The sequence below is a fragment of the Ranitomeya imitator genome, chromosome 3 (genome assembly GCF_032444005.1).
Source record: "Ranitomeya imitator isolate aRanImi1 chromosome 3, aRanImi1.pri, whole genome shotgun sequence".
NCBI classification, from domain to species: Eukaryota; Metazoa; Chordata; class Amphibia; order Anura; family Dendrobatidae; genus Ranitomeya; species Ranitomeya imitator.
In genome coordinates, this window is record NC_091284.1 from 183,669,731 (window position 1) to 183,690,437 (window position 20,707).

General features: G+C 44.0%; 1 protein-coding gene across 1 annotated transcript in view; it reads left to right on the forward strand.

The window, feature by feature from the left end:
• Positions 1-20,707, forward strand: part of CCDC181 (coiled-coil domain containing 181) — a 48,494-nt gene that overhangs the window by 17,822 nt on the left and 9,965 nt on the right. The window contains exons 2-5 of the mRNA XM_069761683.1: positions 6,267-6,405; positions 6,795-7,625; positions 9,120-9,266; positions 16,105-16,259. Of these exons, the coding sequence (XP_069617784.1) occupies positions 6,292-6,405; positions 6,795-7,625; positions 9,120-9,266; positions 16,105-16,259 (1,247 nt within the window). The 5' untranslated portion in view covers positions 6,267-6,291. The remainder of the gene's footprint in view (positions 1-6,266; positions 6,406-6,794; positions 7,626-9,119; positions 9,267-16,104; positions 16,260-20,707) is intronic.

Here is a 20,707-nt window from a genome sequence, read left to right on the forward strand (position 1 = left end):
AAAAAATCTTTTTTTTCTCACAAAAATCATATTTTAGCCCACAGTTTTGTATTTTCCCAAGGGTAACAGGAGAAATTGGACCCAAAAAGTTGTTGTCCAATTTGTCCTGAGTACACTGATACCCCATATGTGGGGGGGGGAAACCACCGTTTGGGCGCATGGCAGAGCTCGGAAGGAGCGTCATTTGGAATGCAGACTTAGATGGGTTGGTCTGCAGGCGTCACATTGCGTTTGCCATATTAGAAACTAGACCCCCCAAGGAACTTATCTAGATGTGTTGTGAGAACTTTGAACCCCCAAATGTTTCACTATAGTTTATAACGCAGAGCCGTGAAAATAAAAAATAATTTTTTCCCACAAAAATGGTTTTTTAGCCTCCAACATTTTTATTTTCCCAAGGGTAACAAGAGAAATTGGACCCCAAAAGTTGTTGTCCAATTTGTCCTGAGCACGCTAATACCCCATATGTTGTGGTAAACCCGTGTTTGGGCGCACGGGAGAGCTCGGAAGGGAAGGAGCACTTTTTCAAAGCAGAATTGGCTAGAATTGAGATCGGACGCCATGTCGCATTTGGACAGCCCCTGATGTGCCTAAACAGTGGAAACCCCCAATTCTAACTGAAACCCTAACCCTAGCCCCAACCCTAACCCTAGCCCCAACCCTAGCCCTAACCCTACCTCTAGCCCTAATCCTAACCCTAGCCCTTACCGTAGCCCTAACCCTAATGGGAAAATGGAAATAAATACATTTTTTTAATTTTATTATTTTTCCCTAACTAAGGGGGTGATGAAGAGGGGTTTGATTTACTATTTATAGCGTTTTTTAAGCGGATTTTTATGATTGACAGCCGTCACAGACTAAAAGACGCTTTTTATTGCAAAAAATAGTTTTTGCGTCTCCACATTTTGAGAGCTATAATTTTTCCATATTTTGGTCCACAGAGTCATGTGAGGTCTTGTTTTTTTGCGGGACGAGTTGACGTTTTTATTGGTAACATTTTCGGGCACGTGACATTTTTTGATCACTTTTTATTCCGATTTTTGTGAGGCAGAATGACCAAAAACCAGTTATTCATGAATTTCTTTTTGGGGGGGCATTTATACCGTTCCACATTTGGTAAAATCGATAAAGCAGTTTTATTCTTCAGGTCAGTACGATTACAGCGATACTTCATTTATATCTTTTTTTATGTTTTGGCGCTTTTATACGATAAAAACTATTTTATAGAAAAAATAATTTTTTTTGCATCGCTTTATTTTGAGGACTCTAACTTTTTTATTTTTTCGCTGATGATGCTGTATGGCGGCTCGTTTTTTGCGGGACAAGATGACATTTTCAGCGGTACCATGTTTATTTATATCCGTCTTTTTGATCGCGTGTTATACCATTTTTTGTCCGGCGGTATGATAATAAAGCGTGGTTTTTTGTCTCTTTTTTTTACCGCGTTCACTGAAGGGGTTAACTAGTGAGACAGTTTTATAGGTGGGGTCGTTATGGACGCGGCGATACTAAATATGTGTACTTTTATTGTTTTTTTTATTATTTAGATAAAGAAATGTATTTGGGAACAATATTTTTTTTTTCTTTATTTTGGAATTTTTTTTTTTTACACATGTGAATATTTTTTTTTTTTTCACTTTATAACATTTCCCCGGGGGGGCATCATGTTATAGGGTCAGATCTCAGATCTGACACTTTGCAGAGCACTGTGACAGATCAGCGATCTGACATGCAGGGCTGCAGGCTTACCAGTGCTTGCTCTGAGCAGGCGCTGGTAAGCCACCTCCCTGCAGGACCCAGATGTAGCTCCGTGGCCATTTTGGATCCGGGGCCTGCAGGGAGGAGACGCTCGGTACAAGGTGAGCACATCGACTTGTACCGAGGGTCTCAGAGAAGCACACAGGGAGCCCCCTCCCTGCGCGATGCTTCCCTGTACCGCCGGATCGCTGCCATCATGTTTGATCGCAGTGTTCCGGGGGTTAATGTGCCAGGGGCGGTCCGTGACCGCTCCTGGCACATAGTGCCGGATGTCAGCAGCGATAGTCAGCTGACACCAGGCCGCGATCGGCCGCGCTCCCCCTGTGAGCGTGTCCGATCGCATATGACGTACTGTTCTGTCACTGGGAATTAAATCCCAGGTCACCTCGGCGGGATAGTATGTCATATGAGATTATGGGTATGTGCACATGATCAGGAATAGCTCAGTATTTGACGCAGATGAAATCTGCACCAAATCTGCATCTGAGGTCACTGGTAGGTCACCTGTGTTTTGATGCATTTTTTACATGTGTTTTTGATACGTTTTTTTCATTGCATGCATTTTTTTGTCACTTGAAATAACGCTAATTGAAAGTTGGCTTCTGGGAAGAAAAAAAGTGATTTCCTGTTTGCAGATACTGTATATGTTCTCATGGTCAGTAAACGCTGCGGGTTGGACGTTGCGTACATCCGCAGCATCAAACCTGCAGCGTCCAACTGTTACAGCAGCTTACTACGAATGTGTACTAATTTAAATAATGGTGAATCTTGTGACACAACCAAAAGTACATGACACAGGAAGTGGAGGAAAGCACAGAGAGAGGTTCCCTCATTTTTAATAAATAAATAATAATTTAAAAAAAAAATAGCGTTGGGTTCCCCTATATACTGTATGTTAACCAGCCAGAGTAAAGCAGACTACTGGGAATGGTATTGCAGGCTAGTAAGGATCCAATATCCATGAACCTTACCAGCCTGATAATACCAGGGCGCAGCAGTCTGCTTACCTTGGATGGTTAGCAAAAATAGTGGGATCCACTAAAAAAAAAAATAACGTGGGTTACCCCTTTTTTTATTAACCAGCCAAGGAAAAAGCAGACAGCTGCGGCCTGGTATTCTCAGGCTGGCGAGGCCCATGGATTTTGGCCCTCACCAGCCTAAACATTACAGCCCGCAGCCGCCCCACAATTGTTACATGCAAAGATGCGCTAGTTGTGGTACTTTACCTGGCTATTCCCACTTGCCCTGTAGCGGTGGCAAGTGGGGTATTATTTGTGAGGTTGAAGTCACCTTTGTATTGTCAAGTAATGACACCTATCCATTACTAATCCTATAGTTACATGGTGAATAAAGACACTGCCAAATTAAAGTATTTTAAATGAAATAATGACACAGACTCCTTTAATAGATCTTAATTAAACCACACTTACTGCATCACCTATTCCACCGACGCCCTCGATCTCCTGTAAGAGAATTAAAATAAAAAAGCAACAATATCCTTACCTGTCCGCCGAGAAGATATACATACTGTCCCAAGACGAGTCCAGCTCTGCTACCTCTGGAGGGCTTTGGCTTAACAGTGGCATTATGTCACCACTCAGCCTGACATCCAAACACAGTGGAGCTGGAAGCTGATGACCGTAGGAGATAACACGGTCCCCGGCGGTCACGTGCACTGGAATTCTCTCAGTCAGCTGATCCTGAGAACTTGGCTAGTGACTGGAGATTACCCCGTCCCCGGCGGTTATGTGCACGGCAGTTCAGCTGATTGATCGCGAGAACTGCAGTGTACACGAACTTCTGACTGAAACAATTATTTTTAATCTTTAAAGACTCCATAATAACAGGGTCTGTACCACAGGACTGGCATATAGCAAATGTGGTGCCAATATTCAAAAAGGGAACAAAAACTGAACTTGGAAATTATAGGCCAGTAAGCTTAACCTCTACTGTCGGTAAAATCCTGGAGGGCATTCTAAGAGATGCTATGCTGGAGTATCTGACGAGGAATAACCTCATGACCCAATATCAGCATGGGTTTACTAGGGACCGTTCCTGTCAGACTAATCTGATTAGTTTCTATGAAGAGATAAGTTCTGGACTGGACCAAGGGAACGCAGTGGACGTAGGGTATATGGACTTTTCAAAAGCTTTTGATATGGTGCCACACAAAAGGTTGATACATAAAATGAGAATAATGGGGATAGGGGGAAATATGTGTAAGTAGGTTAAGAGCTGGCTCAGGGATAGGAAACAAAGGGTGGTTATTAATGGAGCACACTCGGACTGGGTCTCAGTTAGCAGTGAGGTACCACAGGGGTCAGTAATGGGCCCACTTCTTTTTAACATATTTATTAATGACCTTGTAGGGGGCATACAGAGTAGAATTTCAATATTTGCAGATGACACTAAACTCTGCAGGGTAATCAATACAGACGAGGACAATTTTATATTACAGGAGGATTTATGTAAACTAGAAGCTTGGGCTGATGAATGGCAAATGAGCTTTAATGGGGATAAATGTAAGGTCATGCACTTGGGTAGAAGTAATAAGATGTATAATTATGTGCTTAACTAGATGGTGGCCCGATTCTAACGCATCGGGTATTCTAGAATATGTATGTATATAGCAGCCACATAGTATATAGCACAGACCACGACATATTCTTGAATACCCGATGCGTTAATACAGGCCACGCAGTATATAACAGTGGCCACGCAGTATATAACAGTGGCCACATAGTATATAACACTGGCCACGAAGTATATAGCAGCCATGCAGTATATAACACAGCCCACACAGTATATAACACTGTCCACATAGTATATCACACTGCCCACATAGTATATAGCAGCCATGTAGTATATAACACAGCCCACACAATATATAACACTGCCCACGTAGTATATAGCAGCCATGTAGGATATAACGCAGCCCACGCAGTATATAACATTCCCCACATAGTATATAACACTGCCCACATAGTACATAGCAGCCATGTAGTTTATAACGCAGCCCACACAGTATATAACACTGCCCACGTAGTATATAGCAATGTGGGCACTATATGTGTGGTTAAAAAAGACTTAAAATAAAAAATAAACATATGCTCACCTTCCGAGGGCCCCTTGTAGTCTTGGCGCCTGTGTGCGGTGCACGCGGCAGCTTCCGGTCCCAGGGTTGGTATGAGCGCAGGACCTGTGATGACGTTGCGGTCACATGACCGTGACGTCATGGCAGGTCCTTCTCGCATAGCATCCTCGGCACCGGAACCTGCCGCTTGCACTGCCGAGGACAGCGCGACGTCGGAGGGTCAGAATAACCTTTTTTTTTTATTATTATTTGTAACATTAGATCTTTTTACTAATGATGCTGCATACGCATCATCAATAGTAAAAAGTTGGTCACACAGGGTTAATAGCTGCTTTATTGGAGTGCGTTACACCGCGGCATAACGTGGTCCATTAACGCTGCCATTAACCCTGTGTGAGGGCTGACTGGAGGGGAGTATGGAGCGGGCACTCACTGCGGTGGGGGAAGGAGAGGCCATTTTGCCGCCAGACTGTGCCCGTCGCTGATTGGTCGTGGCAATGGTCGTGGGCGCTTTGCCACGACCAATCAGCGACTTGGATTTGCATGACAGACAGAGGCCGCGACCAATGAATATCCGTGACAGACAGAAAGACAGACAGACGGAAGTGACCCTTAGACAATTATATAGTAGATTGTAAAACACTGGGCAAAACCGTCAATGAAAAAGACCTAGGAGTATGGGTGGACGACAAACTCACATTTAGTGGCCAGTGTCAGGCAGCTGCTTTAAAGGCAAATAAAATAATGGGATGCATTACAAGAGGCATAGATGCTCATGAGGAGAACATAATTTTACCTCTATACAAGTCACTAGTTCGACCACACTTAGAATACTGTGCACAGTTCTGGTCTCCGGTGTATAAGAAAGACATAGCTGAACTAGAGCGGGTGCAGAGAAGAGCGACCAAGGTTATTAGAGGACTGGGGGGTCTGCAATACCAAGATAGGTTACTACACTTGGGGCTATTTAGTTTGGAGAAACGAAGGCTAAGGGGTGATCTTATTTTAATGTATAAATATATGAGGGGACAGTACAGAGACCATTCTTTCTAATGACCTTTTTACTCGTAGACCTGAAACGGGGACAAGGGGGCATCCTCTACGCCTGGAGGAAAGAAGGTTTAAGCATAATAACAGATGCGGATTCTTTACCGTAACAGCAGTGAGACTATGGAACTCTCTGCCGAATGATGTTGTAATGAGTGATTCATTACTAAAATTTAAGAGGGGACTGGATACCTTTCTGGAAAAGCATAATATTACAGGTTATATACACTAGTTTCCTTGATAGGGCGTTGATCTAGGGAACTAGTCTGATTGCCATATGTGGAGTCGGGAAGGATTTTTTTCCCCAATGTAGAGCTTTGGATCGATAACTGATGGATGTATTTTTTTTCAATTCATGTATTTCTAGAAGAACAGCATCGTTTTTCGAAAAAATGAGCAGTAAGGAAGAATCTGATTCCGATGGTGTTGCAGAATATGAAGATGATTTTGAGAAGGACCTTGACTGGTTAATAAATGAAGAGGCGGAGAAGTATGGAGGTTTGCAGGTATTGCTAGCATATAGATGAACCTTCTTTATGAAATCAAACCCGTGGCTATATGAAAATATAGTCATGTATGGTATGTGTCACATTTGTCTATACTCATCGCCTATTGCTAATACAGCAGTTCTGTCTTCCATCCGCTTGATGACGGGTGCACGTTCTTCACTCATGGTTGGAATCTCCCATACATTGTGTTGGGTAATGTTGCTGCACTCCATGTACTTCTCCATGACCGTTAACACCCTTTCAGCGACGTAATGACATTTGAACATTGATCACATATTGTAAAATCATTTTCATATTAAAGTTGGTAAAGGTTACAAAAATCATAAATTTCTAATTTTAATATTATGTAATAATACATTTATTCCATATGTTATATCTTATTTAAGAGTGATGAAGAACCCAGCAATTTGAAACTAGACTCCAAAAAATCTATAAACGATGAAACTAAAAAGTCATCAAGCGATGAAAATGAGATTGTTCACAATGAGACAAGTACAAGTAGAAAACCCAAACTTGACCCTGTATCTGAAAGTGACGAAGGTGAAACAGAAGATGAAGAAGCAAAGCGATACATCGCAGAAAAGATAGAAGAAGCCAACAAGAAACTGGAAATGGAAACCCTGGATGAAAATCGAGAGAGAAGACTCAAATTCAAGGAAAATTTGGTTGATCTGGAAGTTCCTCCCTTAGATTTTCCTGATAGTGACAGAACTGAAAGTTTCACAGAAGACGAGGTTGTAGATGGCATATCTCAATTACAAGTAGACGAAGTGCCAGTGCATGGCAGGGAGCATAGTAATATAGATAGTGGCGCTGGCGACAAGCCTAAAGATGCAAGAGTACTGGTTGAGAAAGATGGAAAGTTCGAACTCGTAAATTTACATGACATTGAGAACCAAAGTTATTTACCTCCTATAAGTAACAATAAAGATGGCCACAAATCATCATCTCAATCAGATCGATCTGGAGCCTCAGCTAACAGCGATAAGAAAACTCCCAGTATTAGTAACGGGAATGGTTTCATCCCAAAGCCTCCTACTGGCCCTAGAGTCCGACCCAACTCTGCTAACCTGACAAAATCTGTGCATAAAGTAAAGACCCAGCGAAGAGTGCAGTCTGCAAATGTGTCATCCCGTACTACCACGTTCATGCTCTCTTCTGAACAAAAAGAGCTACAGAAACGGATTCTAGAAAGACAAGAAAGACTTAGGAGAGAGGTAATGAATGTCTGTTTCTAAATAGAAAGCCAGATATTAGATGGTGTACTGGTGCCCTTCAAACATTTTAGGGACATACATAGAAATCATGGGGCCCATAACAAAATTCCTAATTGACGCCCTCCACTCTCCGCTAAAACAAAACAAAAACGAAAACATTTTTTGCGGGTACACATCACATAAGTGCAGTCACAGAAGGGCTTACCTGCCAAGTTTCAACGACAGAGGGAGGGACATTTATTGCGCTTTTACTGAAGCCCCTTAGTGTTTGCACACTGTATGATACCACTTTTATGGCCTCCATCTAGTATGAAGCCCCCAAAATGCCCTCCACCCACACAGTATGGTATCCCTTTAGTGAGTTGTCCATAGTACCTACATGCACATTATGATGACCTCACAGTGCACCCACCATAATATAATGCTGCCACAATGCCCCCAACAGAGTATGATGTCCCCACAGTGACTCCCAACACAGTATAATGGCTTCACAGCCCTACATCACAGTATAATGCCCCCACACAGTATAAGGCTGCTATAGTACCCCCACACTGTAGGATGCCAGTATAGAGCCCTCACACACATTGATTCCACTACAGTGCCCAAAAAACACTTAATGTCCCCGCAGTGACCACTAACACAGTATAATGCACCTCAAAATAGTATAAAATCCTCCCTTCACAGTATGCTGTCCCCATAGTTTTCTCACATACAGTATTATCATTCCACAGTCATCCCTACTCAGTATGATGGCCCTCACAGTCCCCCTCACACAGTATGATACCCACCAATGTCTCCCTCACACAGTATCAAGGCCCCCAGAGCCCTCCACAATGTGATGGCCCCCCACAGTTCACCATACACAATATTATGACCCTCACAGCACTCATGATGCCCTCACACTTTCTCCCCACAAGTATAACAGTAAAAAAAAAAATACTCACCTCGCCCCATCCACAGGATGCGCTGCTCCGGTCTGTACAGTGTGTGTACTGAGGACCTGGCACAGTAGGTACAATCTAGTGGCATCATCTTGCCAGAAACTCAGATGCCCATGCTGAATGGTGTAGCAGGGAGCTGACGACTCCCTGTTCCACTATTGGATTCAACTGTATCTGCATCCCGAGGATGCCGATACCATTGAAATTGGGACACTAGGCAGGGGGGTGCAAGCCCATTCTCATGAAACACCATGACAGCAGCCATGTGGTTTTCTGAGTGCCTACATGTTTTTGAAGGAAGACGTCCCATAGAAGGTAAGTGTCAATCATGGTGGATAATATCCACATCGAATCAGTAATAAATATGAAGATTTTGCTATGGATTTTCAATGAATTTTTGAATTTTCAGGGATTGAAATCCCACCAATCAAACATAAAAACCATCAATAATTTTTCACTCCTGAAAAAACATTTTTTAATTATTTCATCACTTGCTAGAATTTTAAATTGAGAAACCTGATGTGATCATAACCAATATTACCTGTGGACCTAGGATGAAGAGCACCGGAAAGAACAGGAAGAACAGAAAAAGAGAGAAAACGAAGCAGCCTTTAAGATGTGGTTACAGAGGAAAAAATCTCAACTCGTTCAAGAAAAGAGAATCCAGCAGGCCAAAGAGATGGAGACGAGCAGCGCTCCAGTGAGTTGTCTGGTTCAGTCTGCATTGTCGCACTTTACAGTAAGGAAGTGAAGTGACACTTTTGTCAAACAGCATTCGTGTGGGTCAGAAAAAATGACAGTTTATAACTTTTTGAGTAATAATAACTGATAATCGTTATTTTGTAGCATAGAACATAACGTATCACAGTGCTATATACATGTATGTATGTGTGTGCGTATATATAAATACTAGCTATTGAACCCGTTCTATGCCCGGGTGGGGAGCATTTATATTGGTATATGGTCTCCATCCTGGTGTGTGCTGCTTCCATCCTGCGCCCTAATCTTGTCATGTGCTGCTACCATTTTGCGCCCCCTTCCTGTCATGTGCAGCCCACATCCTGCGCCCCCTTCCTGTCATGTGTAGCCCAAATCCTGTTTTGTGCGCCTTCATCTTGTCATGTGTGCTGATGGTGTCTAGCAGCCGGTTAGCGTCCACCCGCAGCCGCTTGTAGGTGCCGATGAAGTCGTAGGGCACGGCTCAGGGCTGGCACAGCTGGTAGATGGGCATCCAGTGCTCGTTCATCTTCTCCTCGTCCTCGTCCAGCAGGTACCGCAGGAACTCGGAGAAGGTGACGTCGTTCCCATTGGATGCGGCGGCGGGTGGCTGCTGGCGGTGTCGGCGCACGATCTCCAGGCCGTACCACTGCTGGTATTCCTTGATCTCCCCGACCTTGTTCCTGTAGGCGGACAGCCGCTGCTCCAGGGGCTCCCGCACGAACAGGAACTTGTAGGGTATGTGCACATGTTGCGGATTTGCCTGCGGATTTTTCTGCACTGAATCCGCATCTCTTGGCAGAAAGCGCAGGTAAAAATCCACGTGTTTTTGGTGCGTTTTTGATCCGTTTTTTCTGCGGATTTGATGCGTTTTTTTATGCGTTTTTGAAAGCTAAATAAAAATTTATTATAGTTTTGTGATGTCATTTCTTGTCCAACCTCCTCTTTTACATTTGTAAAACCCACACTCCATTACACATAGATAGATAGATAGATAGATAGATAGATAGATAGATAGATAGATAGATAGATAGATATGGGATAGATAGATCTATAGATAATATCTATCGATCTATGTATAGATCTATCTATAGATCTATCTATCTCATTTCTTCTATCCTATCTATCTATCTATCTATCTATCTATCTATCTATCTATCTATCTATCTATCTATCTATCTATCTATCTATCGGTCTATCTATCTATCTATCTCATTCCTTCTATCTATCTATAGCTAGATAGTTAGATAGATAGCTAGATAGATATGGGATAGATAGATAGAAGGAATGAGATAAATAGATCTATAGATAGATAGAAGGAATGAGATAGATAGATCTATAGATAGATCTATACATAGATCGATAGATATTATCTATAGATCTATCTATCCCATATCTATCTATCTATCTATCTATCTATCTATAGGTCTATCTATCTATCTATCTATCTATCTATAGGTCTATCTATCTATCTATCTATCTATCTATCTATATATCTCATTCCTTCTATCTATCTATAGATAGATAGTTAGATAGATAGCTAGATAGATATGGGATAGATAGAAGGAATGAGATAAATAGATCTATAGATAGATAGAAGGAATGAGATAGATAGATAGAAGGAATGAGACAGATAGATATAAGGAATGAGCTCCCAGCCACCCCCAAAATGGCGCATCTGTTTGATGCGTCAATTCCGGCACTTAGCCTCTCTCTTCCCACTGCCCGGTAGCGGTGGCTTATGGGGTAATAAGGGGTTAATGTCACCTTTGTATTGTAAGGTGACATTAAGCCCGGTTAGTAATGGAGAGGCGTCAATAAGACACCTCTCCATTACTAATCCTATAGTAGTGAAAGAGTTAAAAAAAGACACAGCCAGAAAAAAGTATTTTACTATTCTTATTTCACCATACTTAAAACCACGCCTAATTCCTGCGACGTCCTCGATTGACTGCAAAAAAAATAATAAACCAACCGTATACTCCCCGTGTGACGCAGTCCAATTAATTATGAGTGTCCCACGACGATCTCCCCTATCTGTCAGGAAATGTGACAGCTCTATAGACCTTCAGTGACACACTGACAGGAGACAATGGCTTCTGCAGTGCATCACTGAAGAGGTTACTTTAGATCATCGTATCGCTTTATGGCAATGCTGCGTGGGAATTTTCCCACGCAGCTGTGCCGCAAGTGACAGTATGAACTATACTGTACTCACAGCGGTGGAGGGATACAGTGCAGAAGGATACCTTCCGTCATTGTATCCCGGAGCCCCTCGAGAGCGGTCGCATCAGCTGATGTGACAGCTCTCCACGGGAGATCGTCGTGGGACGTATTAACTGGATTATGGCGGACACAGAGAGTATATTGTTGGTTTATTATGTTCATTTTTTTTCAGGTTAGCGAGGGCTTCGGGAATTAGGTGTAGATGGTGAGTATGAACTATATATGTACTGTATGTGGTTTTTTTTTTTTTTTACATTCAACACATTAGCCGGATGATGGGACTACTACTGTCCCATCATTGGCTAATGTGTCACTCACTGTCACTGTAGCAGGCATAGCCAGATGGGACTTGTAGTCCCACCGAACGATGCCTGCACACACACAAACACACACTGACACAGCCCGGCAGACCCCTGCACAGCCCCGCAGACCCCCGGACAGCCCGGTAGACCCTCTGCACAGCCCTGCAGACCCCCAGACAGCCTGCAGACCCCCGGACAGCCGGCAGACCCACGGACTTCCCCACAGACCCCCGCACACAGCCCCGCCGACCCCGCACACAGCCCCGCAGACCCACACACACAGACACGCAGACCCCGCCCGCACACACACGCACACAGTCACCTCCCACACTCCGCCCACACACTTCCCTCCTCTCGGGCCACAGAGTTTCTTGCAGGGTGCTCTGTCCGCGGAGCAGGGACACGGTGCTGCAGATCGCGGTATGCGTTCAGTGCTTACGCATACTCGATCTCTACTGTGATTTCCTGGGCCATAATCCTCATCCCCGGATGCGTAACTCTGTGGGGCCCAGACCGCGCAGGCACGTCGCGCTTGCGCATTCTATAAAGGCTTCGGACAGAGTGACGCTCTTGCCATTATATTATAGATATATATTATTTATGGTTATATATTTGAGATTAGAAAAAAGGTCCACTCATAGGCTGCGTCTGGTATTGCAGTTCAGCCAATTTACCTGGAAATCTCTAAGATAAAATTATGGTAGTTTTTTGGATAGTAAAAATTGTAACAACCTACTATTGTACCGGTAATTGCCCTTTGTAGCCTTAGGATGAGAGAGATGATTTGATCATTACGTTGTGACATTTGATATATGCGTAGAGAACCTTCCAACTTGAATAATCATCTCCACTGCACTCTTACCTCCCCATCTGTCCTCCTCTGCTGACCTGCTCCTCAACCTCAAATCTGTCCTAATAAAACATAAAACAAGTCGCCCACTCTCCTTTTCCCACCTGCTCTCCCTTTCTCTGCTTCTCCTCACTGCTGGTGACATATCTCCCAACCCTGGACCCCCACAGCTCATACCTCCCATGACTACCCCCTCCTACCGCTCCCTATCTAATACGAACTACCGCAATCTTTCCAACATAAAACCCGTGCCTCTGAGGCCCACCGCCTGCTCCCTCTCTTTGGAGCACTCTGGAATTCCTGCTCAATCTGCAATAAGCTTCATGTGATTCATGACCTTTTTCTCTCTCACAAGCTTGCCTTCCTCGACTTCACACCCTCTGACTCCGCCTCCCCTGCTGCGCTGTGTTATGGTGGCCTCCACTTCACCCACACCCCTCATCCCAGCAACAGACATGGTGGAGGAGTGGGTCTTCTCCTTTCTTCTAACTGCACCTTTAACCCAATCCCACCTCTACCCTCCCTTATCCTTTCCTCTTTTGAAGTCCACTCTGTCCGCATCTACTCTCCCTCAAACCTCCAAGTGGCCGTCATATACCAACCTCCAGGCCCGGCCACTGCCTTTATTGACCAATTCTCCACCTGGCTTCTTCACTTTCTCTCTATTGACATTCCCACCATCATCATAGGTGACTTCAACATCCCCACTGATACCCCTCAGTCAACAGCCTCCAAACTTCTGTCCATTACTTCATCTTTTGGACTTACTCAGTGGTCCTCCACAGCCACCCACACAGACGGACATACCCTAGTCCTGGTCTTCACCCATCTCTGCTCTATCTAACTTCACCACCTCCCAACTTCCTCTATCCGACCATCATCTGTTCACTTTCTCATCCCTGTCCTCCTCACCAGTCACCCATGTCCAGCAACATGCGCACCCCCGCAGAAACCTTGCACACTTAGACTCCCACACGCTCTCTGACTCTATCCTACCACTGGCATCCATATCCTCACTCCATAGCACAGAGAGTGCCACTGCATTCTACAATGCCACTCTCGCATCAGCTATTGACACGGTCGCCCCTCTCATTCATGTCAGAGTGCGACGTACCAATAGACAACCCTGGCACAATAACACCACTAAAAAGCTCTGGCAAATGTCCAGGGTTGCAGAGCGGCATTGGAAGAAAACACATTCGTAAGACGACTTCACTGCACTCAAACAGGCAACACTCGCTTTTAAATCTGCTCTCACCTCTGCTAAACAGGCCTACTTCACAACCCTTGTATCTTCCCTATCCTACAACCCCAAACAGTTATTCAAAACCTTTAACTCCCTCCTCCACCCCCCACTGCCCCCTCCAAACTCCCTCATCTCTGCTGAGGACTTTACCACACACTTTAAAAATAAGATGGCCCAAACAAGGCAAGTCTTCATTGTTCAACCACCACAACCCCTTTGTATACCAAACCCCATAACCTCCCTCTCCAAGATCACTGAAGGGGGGCTTAATTGTCTCCTCTCCAAATCACACCTCACCACCTGTGAGCTTGACCCCATCCCATCCCACCTTTTCCCCAACCTCACCACCGCACTTATCTCATCCCTATCCCACCTCTTCAACCTATCACTAGGATATCACTAGGATGCCTAGCCATGGTCTGAATTTGATAGTAAGACCAACATGGCAGCTCAGCTTTGGGAGCCTTCAGCAAGCCCCTGGCTGTCGTGGTAAATGATAAGCATCCCGTGATCTCCAGTGGCATGTAAATGGCTAAATAACACCAATCGGGGCTCGCTACAGTTGGTACTGTTATGGGCACACGGTGACTGTGTAACACAGCTTACATCTACCAGGTATGGTGCAGGCTCAGTTACTGAGCCCTCTCCATACATCAATTGCAAACATATGACGCACCTAATGTTATATGGTTGCAAAAGGCTTAAAGAGGATCTTTCGCCAAATTTTTCATGTTGAACTGGACATACAATGTAATATTGACTGCAGCGCAGAATAAAACAATTTTTTTTATTTCGCTTTTGTAGGCAGAGATATTTGGCACCTAAACCCCCGCTCAGTATGATACATGTATTGACAATCAACCTGCTCTACTCACTGCAGAGTGATGATGTGCTGGAGCACAGCAGACCTGAGTGTGATTATCGGTTTTCATCTCTGGTATTGAGTGTGGGGGAGAGGCAGTGATGCAGAGTTAAATCTCATTACAAACACTTCTTTTAGCTTTCCTCTCATATTGCTATCAGCTCTGCTAATCATAACCAGGCATCCACTTACAAGGGGAAAAAGAACAGTCTCCGCGCTATAGAAGGCAAAAAACTGTCCAGCACTACCGAACAGAATAAAGCTAGTGTGAACGGGTGCATAATATACAAACACGAGAATACAGCAGCATTATGTTAGCACTAAAATTTATGCAAACATTGAACATATGAAATTTGAACTGTATTACTGCTAAATAGAATATACTTATAAAAGGTGACCTTTCCTTTGATGGGAGATTTCATCTTTGGTAGTCAGTGTGGGGATGAGGCAATGGCTGCAGAGTTGAGACTCATTACAAACACTTCTAGTAGCTCTCATGTCATAGTGCTGTCAGCTCCCCCAATCATAACTAGGCATCCACATACAAGGGGAAAAAGAACACCCCTCACTATAGTTTAGAACAGGCTCTGTGAGAAATAATGACCCAGTCTAATCACCTCACTGCAAAGTGATGATGTGCCAGAGCACAGCAGACCTGGCTATGATTAAATCTCATCTCCGGCATTCAGTGTTGAACGAGTTGCAGTACTAGAGAGTTGAGTCTCATTACAAACACTTCTAGTAGCTCTCCTTTCATAGTGCTGTCAGCTCTACCAATCATAACCAGGCATCCACATATAAGAGGAAAAAAGAATCCCCACTATAGCTTAGAACAGGCTCTGTGTGAGACATACAGTAATAACACAATCTGCAGGCGCACAAAAGAACTGAGTGTGATTAACAGCTTTCAACACCAGCAGTCAGTATGGGGGAGGAGCAGTACAGCAGAGTTGGTAGCACTACACTTGCTTTGGAAATGCTAATGTGTATTTGGTTGTGCCAATAAAGCTTGTTTGAATTTGAGAGTAGAGAATTTATTGTTTACTTCTTTCACGGTGGCCCCGACCCCCGCATCCTGCCGCCCTAGTCACTCGCCCTCAGGTTCCTAGTGGAAATACAGCCCATATTATGAGCTATCAGATTTGTCCTGATACCATAGTGAACAGAACTTAGAATGGTATTAGAACATGGGGTACGTTTTCCAGGAACGGCCATTCTTGTCCTTATGTGGTGTGTCTGGAATTGGTGACTATATGGAACACTATGCAAGTGATACTGTGTATACCATTGATGTCCTGTGGCTTCCATATTAGTTTTCCATATGTTGCTTTACAGGATGAAGAAGAAAGAGATTCACAACAAGCTTTTTCCATTTGGCTTCAAAGAAAACACAAAGAAAAAATTAGAGAGAAAAAGATGGAGGAACTACGAAAACAGGAGCACGAGGCATTTCTCCTGGAAAGAAAAGAAAAGGAAGGGGCTTTTGCACAGTAAGTAGAAGGGCAGATGGAAAAGTGACCAGAAATGTGATCTGTATGTATATTTTTCTCTTCTTTCCTCTGTGTGATCAGACTTTGGGACTTAGCTTTTTTTTATTAAACTGTTAGCACAAAATGATGTACATGTATGTCAGCGCTGGTGTGATCATGTGTGGAGGAGGGTCAGGAATTGTGTTTTCTCCACATGTGGTAGACGCTGGTTATATTACATCGCCCACAGCGCAGCTCCCATCAATCTCATTGACATTTACGTGGAGCAGGTGCCAGTCCATGTGTGGCACCGATGGGTTACCATGGATGAAGGCCCCTGGTTTCTATCTTGGCACTCCTGTGAAGCTCAGCCATAGGCCACAGCCAGACGCAACATATGAAAAATCGGTCTAAGTCTCCCTGCCAAGAGTCGGACAAGTGTTCTCCATATGGTCATCCGTGTGTAATGCGTTTGCAATGCAATGATGCGATTTCCTCGCATCTATGTATCCGTATGGCTTTACATTTCTCACTGCTTTTCCTCGTTGAATATAATGGTTCTTTGAGCTGAAATGAGGAAAATATGTGCTTATTTCTCACAAGTCAAACGGATGGTCCATGTGGTGTCCAATTTTTTTCTCGCACCCATAGACCTGTATTGGCAAGACTCGGGCGATATACGTGTCAAATCGCGGCATGCTGCGATTTCACTCGCACGCTGAATATGCCCGACAAAAAAAAACCGTGATGTGATCTGCCCCATATACAGTGGGGCAAAAAAGTATTTAGTCAGTCAGCAATAGTGCGAGTTCCACCACTTAAAAAGATGAGAGGCGTCTGTAATTTACATCATAGGTAGACCTCAACTAAGGGAGACAAACTGAGAAAAAAAAATCCAGAAAATCACATTGTCTGTTTTTTTATCATTTTTTTTGCATATTATGGTGGAAAATAAGTATTTGGTCAGAAACAAACAATCAAGATTTCTGGCTCTCACAGACCTGTAACTTCTTCTTTAAGAGTCTCCTCTTTCCTCCACTCATTACCTGTAGTAATGGCACCTGTTTAAACTTGTTATCAGTATAAAAAGACACCTGTGCACACCCTCAAACAGTCTGATTCCAAACTCCACTATGGTGAAGACCAAAGAGCTGTCAAAGGACACCAGAAACAAAATTGTAGCCCTGCACCAGGCTGGGAAGACTGAATCTGCAATAGCCAACCAGCTTGGAGTAAAGAAATCAACAGTGGGAGCAATAATTAGAAAATGGAAGACATACAAGACCACTGATAATCTCCCTCGATCTGGGGCTCCACGCAAAATCCCACCCCGTGGGGTCAGAATGATCACAAGAACGGTGAGCAAAAATCCCAGAGCCACGCGGGGGGACCTAGTGAATGAACTGCAGAGAGCTGGGACCAATGTAACAAGGCCTACCATAAGTAACACACTACGCCACCATGGACTCAGATCCTGCAGTGCCAGACGTGTCCCATGCTTAAGCCAGTACATGTCCGGGCCCGTCTGAAGTTTGCTAGAGAGCATTTGGATGATCCAGAGGAGTTTTGGGAGAATGTCCTATGGTCTGATGAAACCAAACTGGAACTGTTTGGTAGAAACACAACTTGTCGTGTTTGGAGGAAAAAGAATACTGAGTTGCATCCATCAAACACCATACCTACTGTAAAGCATGGTGGTGGAAACATCATGCTTTGGGGCTGTTTCTCTGCAAAGGGGCCAGGACGACTGATCCGGGTACATGAAAGAATGAATGGGGCCATGTATCGTGAGATTTTGAGTGCAAACCTCCTTCCATCAGCAAGGGCATTGAAGATGAAACGTGGCTGGGTCTTTCAACATGACAATGATCCAAAGCACACCGCCAGGGCAACGAAGGAGTGGCTTCGTAAGAAGCATTTCAAGGTCCTGGAGTGGCCTAGCCAGTCTCCAGATCTCAACCCTATAGAAAACCTTTGGAGGGAGTTGAAAGTCCGTGTTGCCAAGCGAAAAGCCAAAAACATCACTGCTCTAGAGGAGATCTGCATGGAGGAATGGGCCAACATACCAACAACAGTGTGTGGCAACCTTGTGAAGACTTACAGAAAACGTTTGACCTCTGTCATTGCCAACAAAGGATATATTACAAAGTATTGAGATGAAATTTTGTTTCTGACCAAATACTTATTTTCCACCATAATATGCAAATAAAATGTTAAAAAAACAGACAATGTGATTTTCTGGATTTTTTTTTCTCAGTTTGTCTCCCATAGTTGAGGTCTACCTATGATGTAAATTACAGACGCCTCTCATCTTTTTAAGTGGCGGAACTTGCACTATTGCTGACTGACTAAATACTTTTTTGCCCCACTGTATTAACACTGATCCGAGTGCTATGCGATGTTTTCTCGCATAGCACTCGTCTGTATTATACGCTAGTGTGACCCCGGCCATAGACTAAGCTTCAGAAGAGACCATGATTTTCACTATATGCTGCAATATTATGATTTGGTATTGCAGTATTTAGTATAAGCAATCACATCATCTCAGATATATTTCTGAGCCGACAGTTGCATTGATACCTCGCTGCGTAACATATGACATTTTGATCAGTTTTCTTTCATGATTTTAAGGAAGTGTAGTAACCGGAAAGCCACAATTCTGGAGGATTGTTTTGTCCTTAAAGGGAATCTGTCACCTCATTTTTCACATATAAGCTGCGGCCACCGCCATTAGGGGCTTATCTACAGTATTCTGTAATGCTGTAGATAAGCCCGACCCCGATGTATCCTGAAAGATAAGAAAAACAAGTTAGATTATACTCACCCAGGGGCGGTCCGGTCCAATGGGCTTCGCAGGTTTGGATCCGGCGCCTCCCATCTTCATGAGATGATGTCCTCTTCCTTGCTTCTGTCATGCATCATGCGCAGGCGTAATTCTCTGCCCTGTTGAGGGCAGACCGAAGTACTGCAGTGCGCAGGCGCCAGGAAAGCTCAGAGAGGCCCAGCGCCTGTGCACTGCAGTACTTTAATCTGCCCTCAACAGGGCAAATCAGTACGCCTGCGCAAGAGCCGCGACAGAAGCAAGGAGGATGTCGACATCGTATGAAGATGGGAGGCACCGGACCCGGACCTGCGATGCCCATCGGACCCGAACCGAACCGGGACTTCCCCTGGGTGAGTATTATTAACTTGTTTTTCTTATCTTTCAGGATACATTGGGGGCTTATCTACAGCATTACAGAATGCTGTAGATAAGCCCTCATGGCGGTGGCTGCAGCTTATATGCGAAAAATGAGGTGACAGATTCCCTTTACATTTACAGTATAGGTTAATTAATTTTATATGTTGATTGACCTGAACTTTTAGAGGTGCGGTGAAACCAAATATATTTATTATTATTTTTTTTTCTTCAGAGATTTACAGCAGCATTTAAATGGTTACACTGCAGCAATCAGAACTAGCTCCAGTTGCTGCAGTTATAAGCAAATAGCGGCTATGTAACACAGCTGGTATCTACCTGGTATGACGTTGAGTTGGCTTCATGTTTTCCTTAGTGACCTATGAATAATATCTACCTTATAGATCATTAGGCAATTAATTAATTAGAGTTTTCTTGGGAATAACCTTCTTCTGCCTGTTGGCCTGCACTAGCTTACACACCCTCCCCAGGTTCTGCAATGCTTTTCTATTGCTGCTCCAGTTTTTGTTCACAAGCTACCAAGCTACAGCAGTGACAAGACTACAGTACTGCAGTCATACTACTACTACTGTGACATCAAGACTGGCTGCAGCGGTTATGTGATGTCTAGTAGAAATGTCACCGCTGCATCCAGTAAACAAAGACTAGAGTAGCAGTGAAGAGGCAGTGCTGGTCCTGGGGAGGGTGAGTAACAGATCTTTTTATTATTTTAACCTAGCGCAGGCAGATTGGCAACGTAAATTTCATTGTAAATCTCTGTTTACTGTCATAATCTAAGCTATTCTCTCATATACCCTTTCTTAACTACACTATCTAACTGATTTTCTACTTTTTTTCCCTTAATTCCTTTTTGATGACCTTCGTTTGAGTATCAGCACTGCATGCAGGGATACTCAAACGAAGCTTCATCAGGGGGCAGAAGCTGCGTTCACTGCCACACCCTATGTCCCCTCCTTGAAAGGAAGCGTCATCAGTGACGCTCAATTCAGGGGCGGTCTAGACCCTGCTCTGTCCCAGCTTTCTGTACGATGTGCACATTCACAGTGAGCACTCTGTTGTCGGCTCAGCTCAGTAGTAACCAGCCGAGCGGTGTCACCATACCCTACCTGCAGGACACCATCGCCGCTCCCACAAGTGACGTCACTGGTCATTTGCAGGCCAGGTGTTGTGACACTGCTCTGTTGCCGGCTGGTTACTACTGAGCTGAGTTGACAACAGAGTGCTGGCTGTGATTGTGCATATCACACAGTGATATAAAGTTATATTTTCG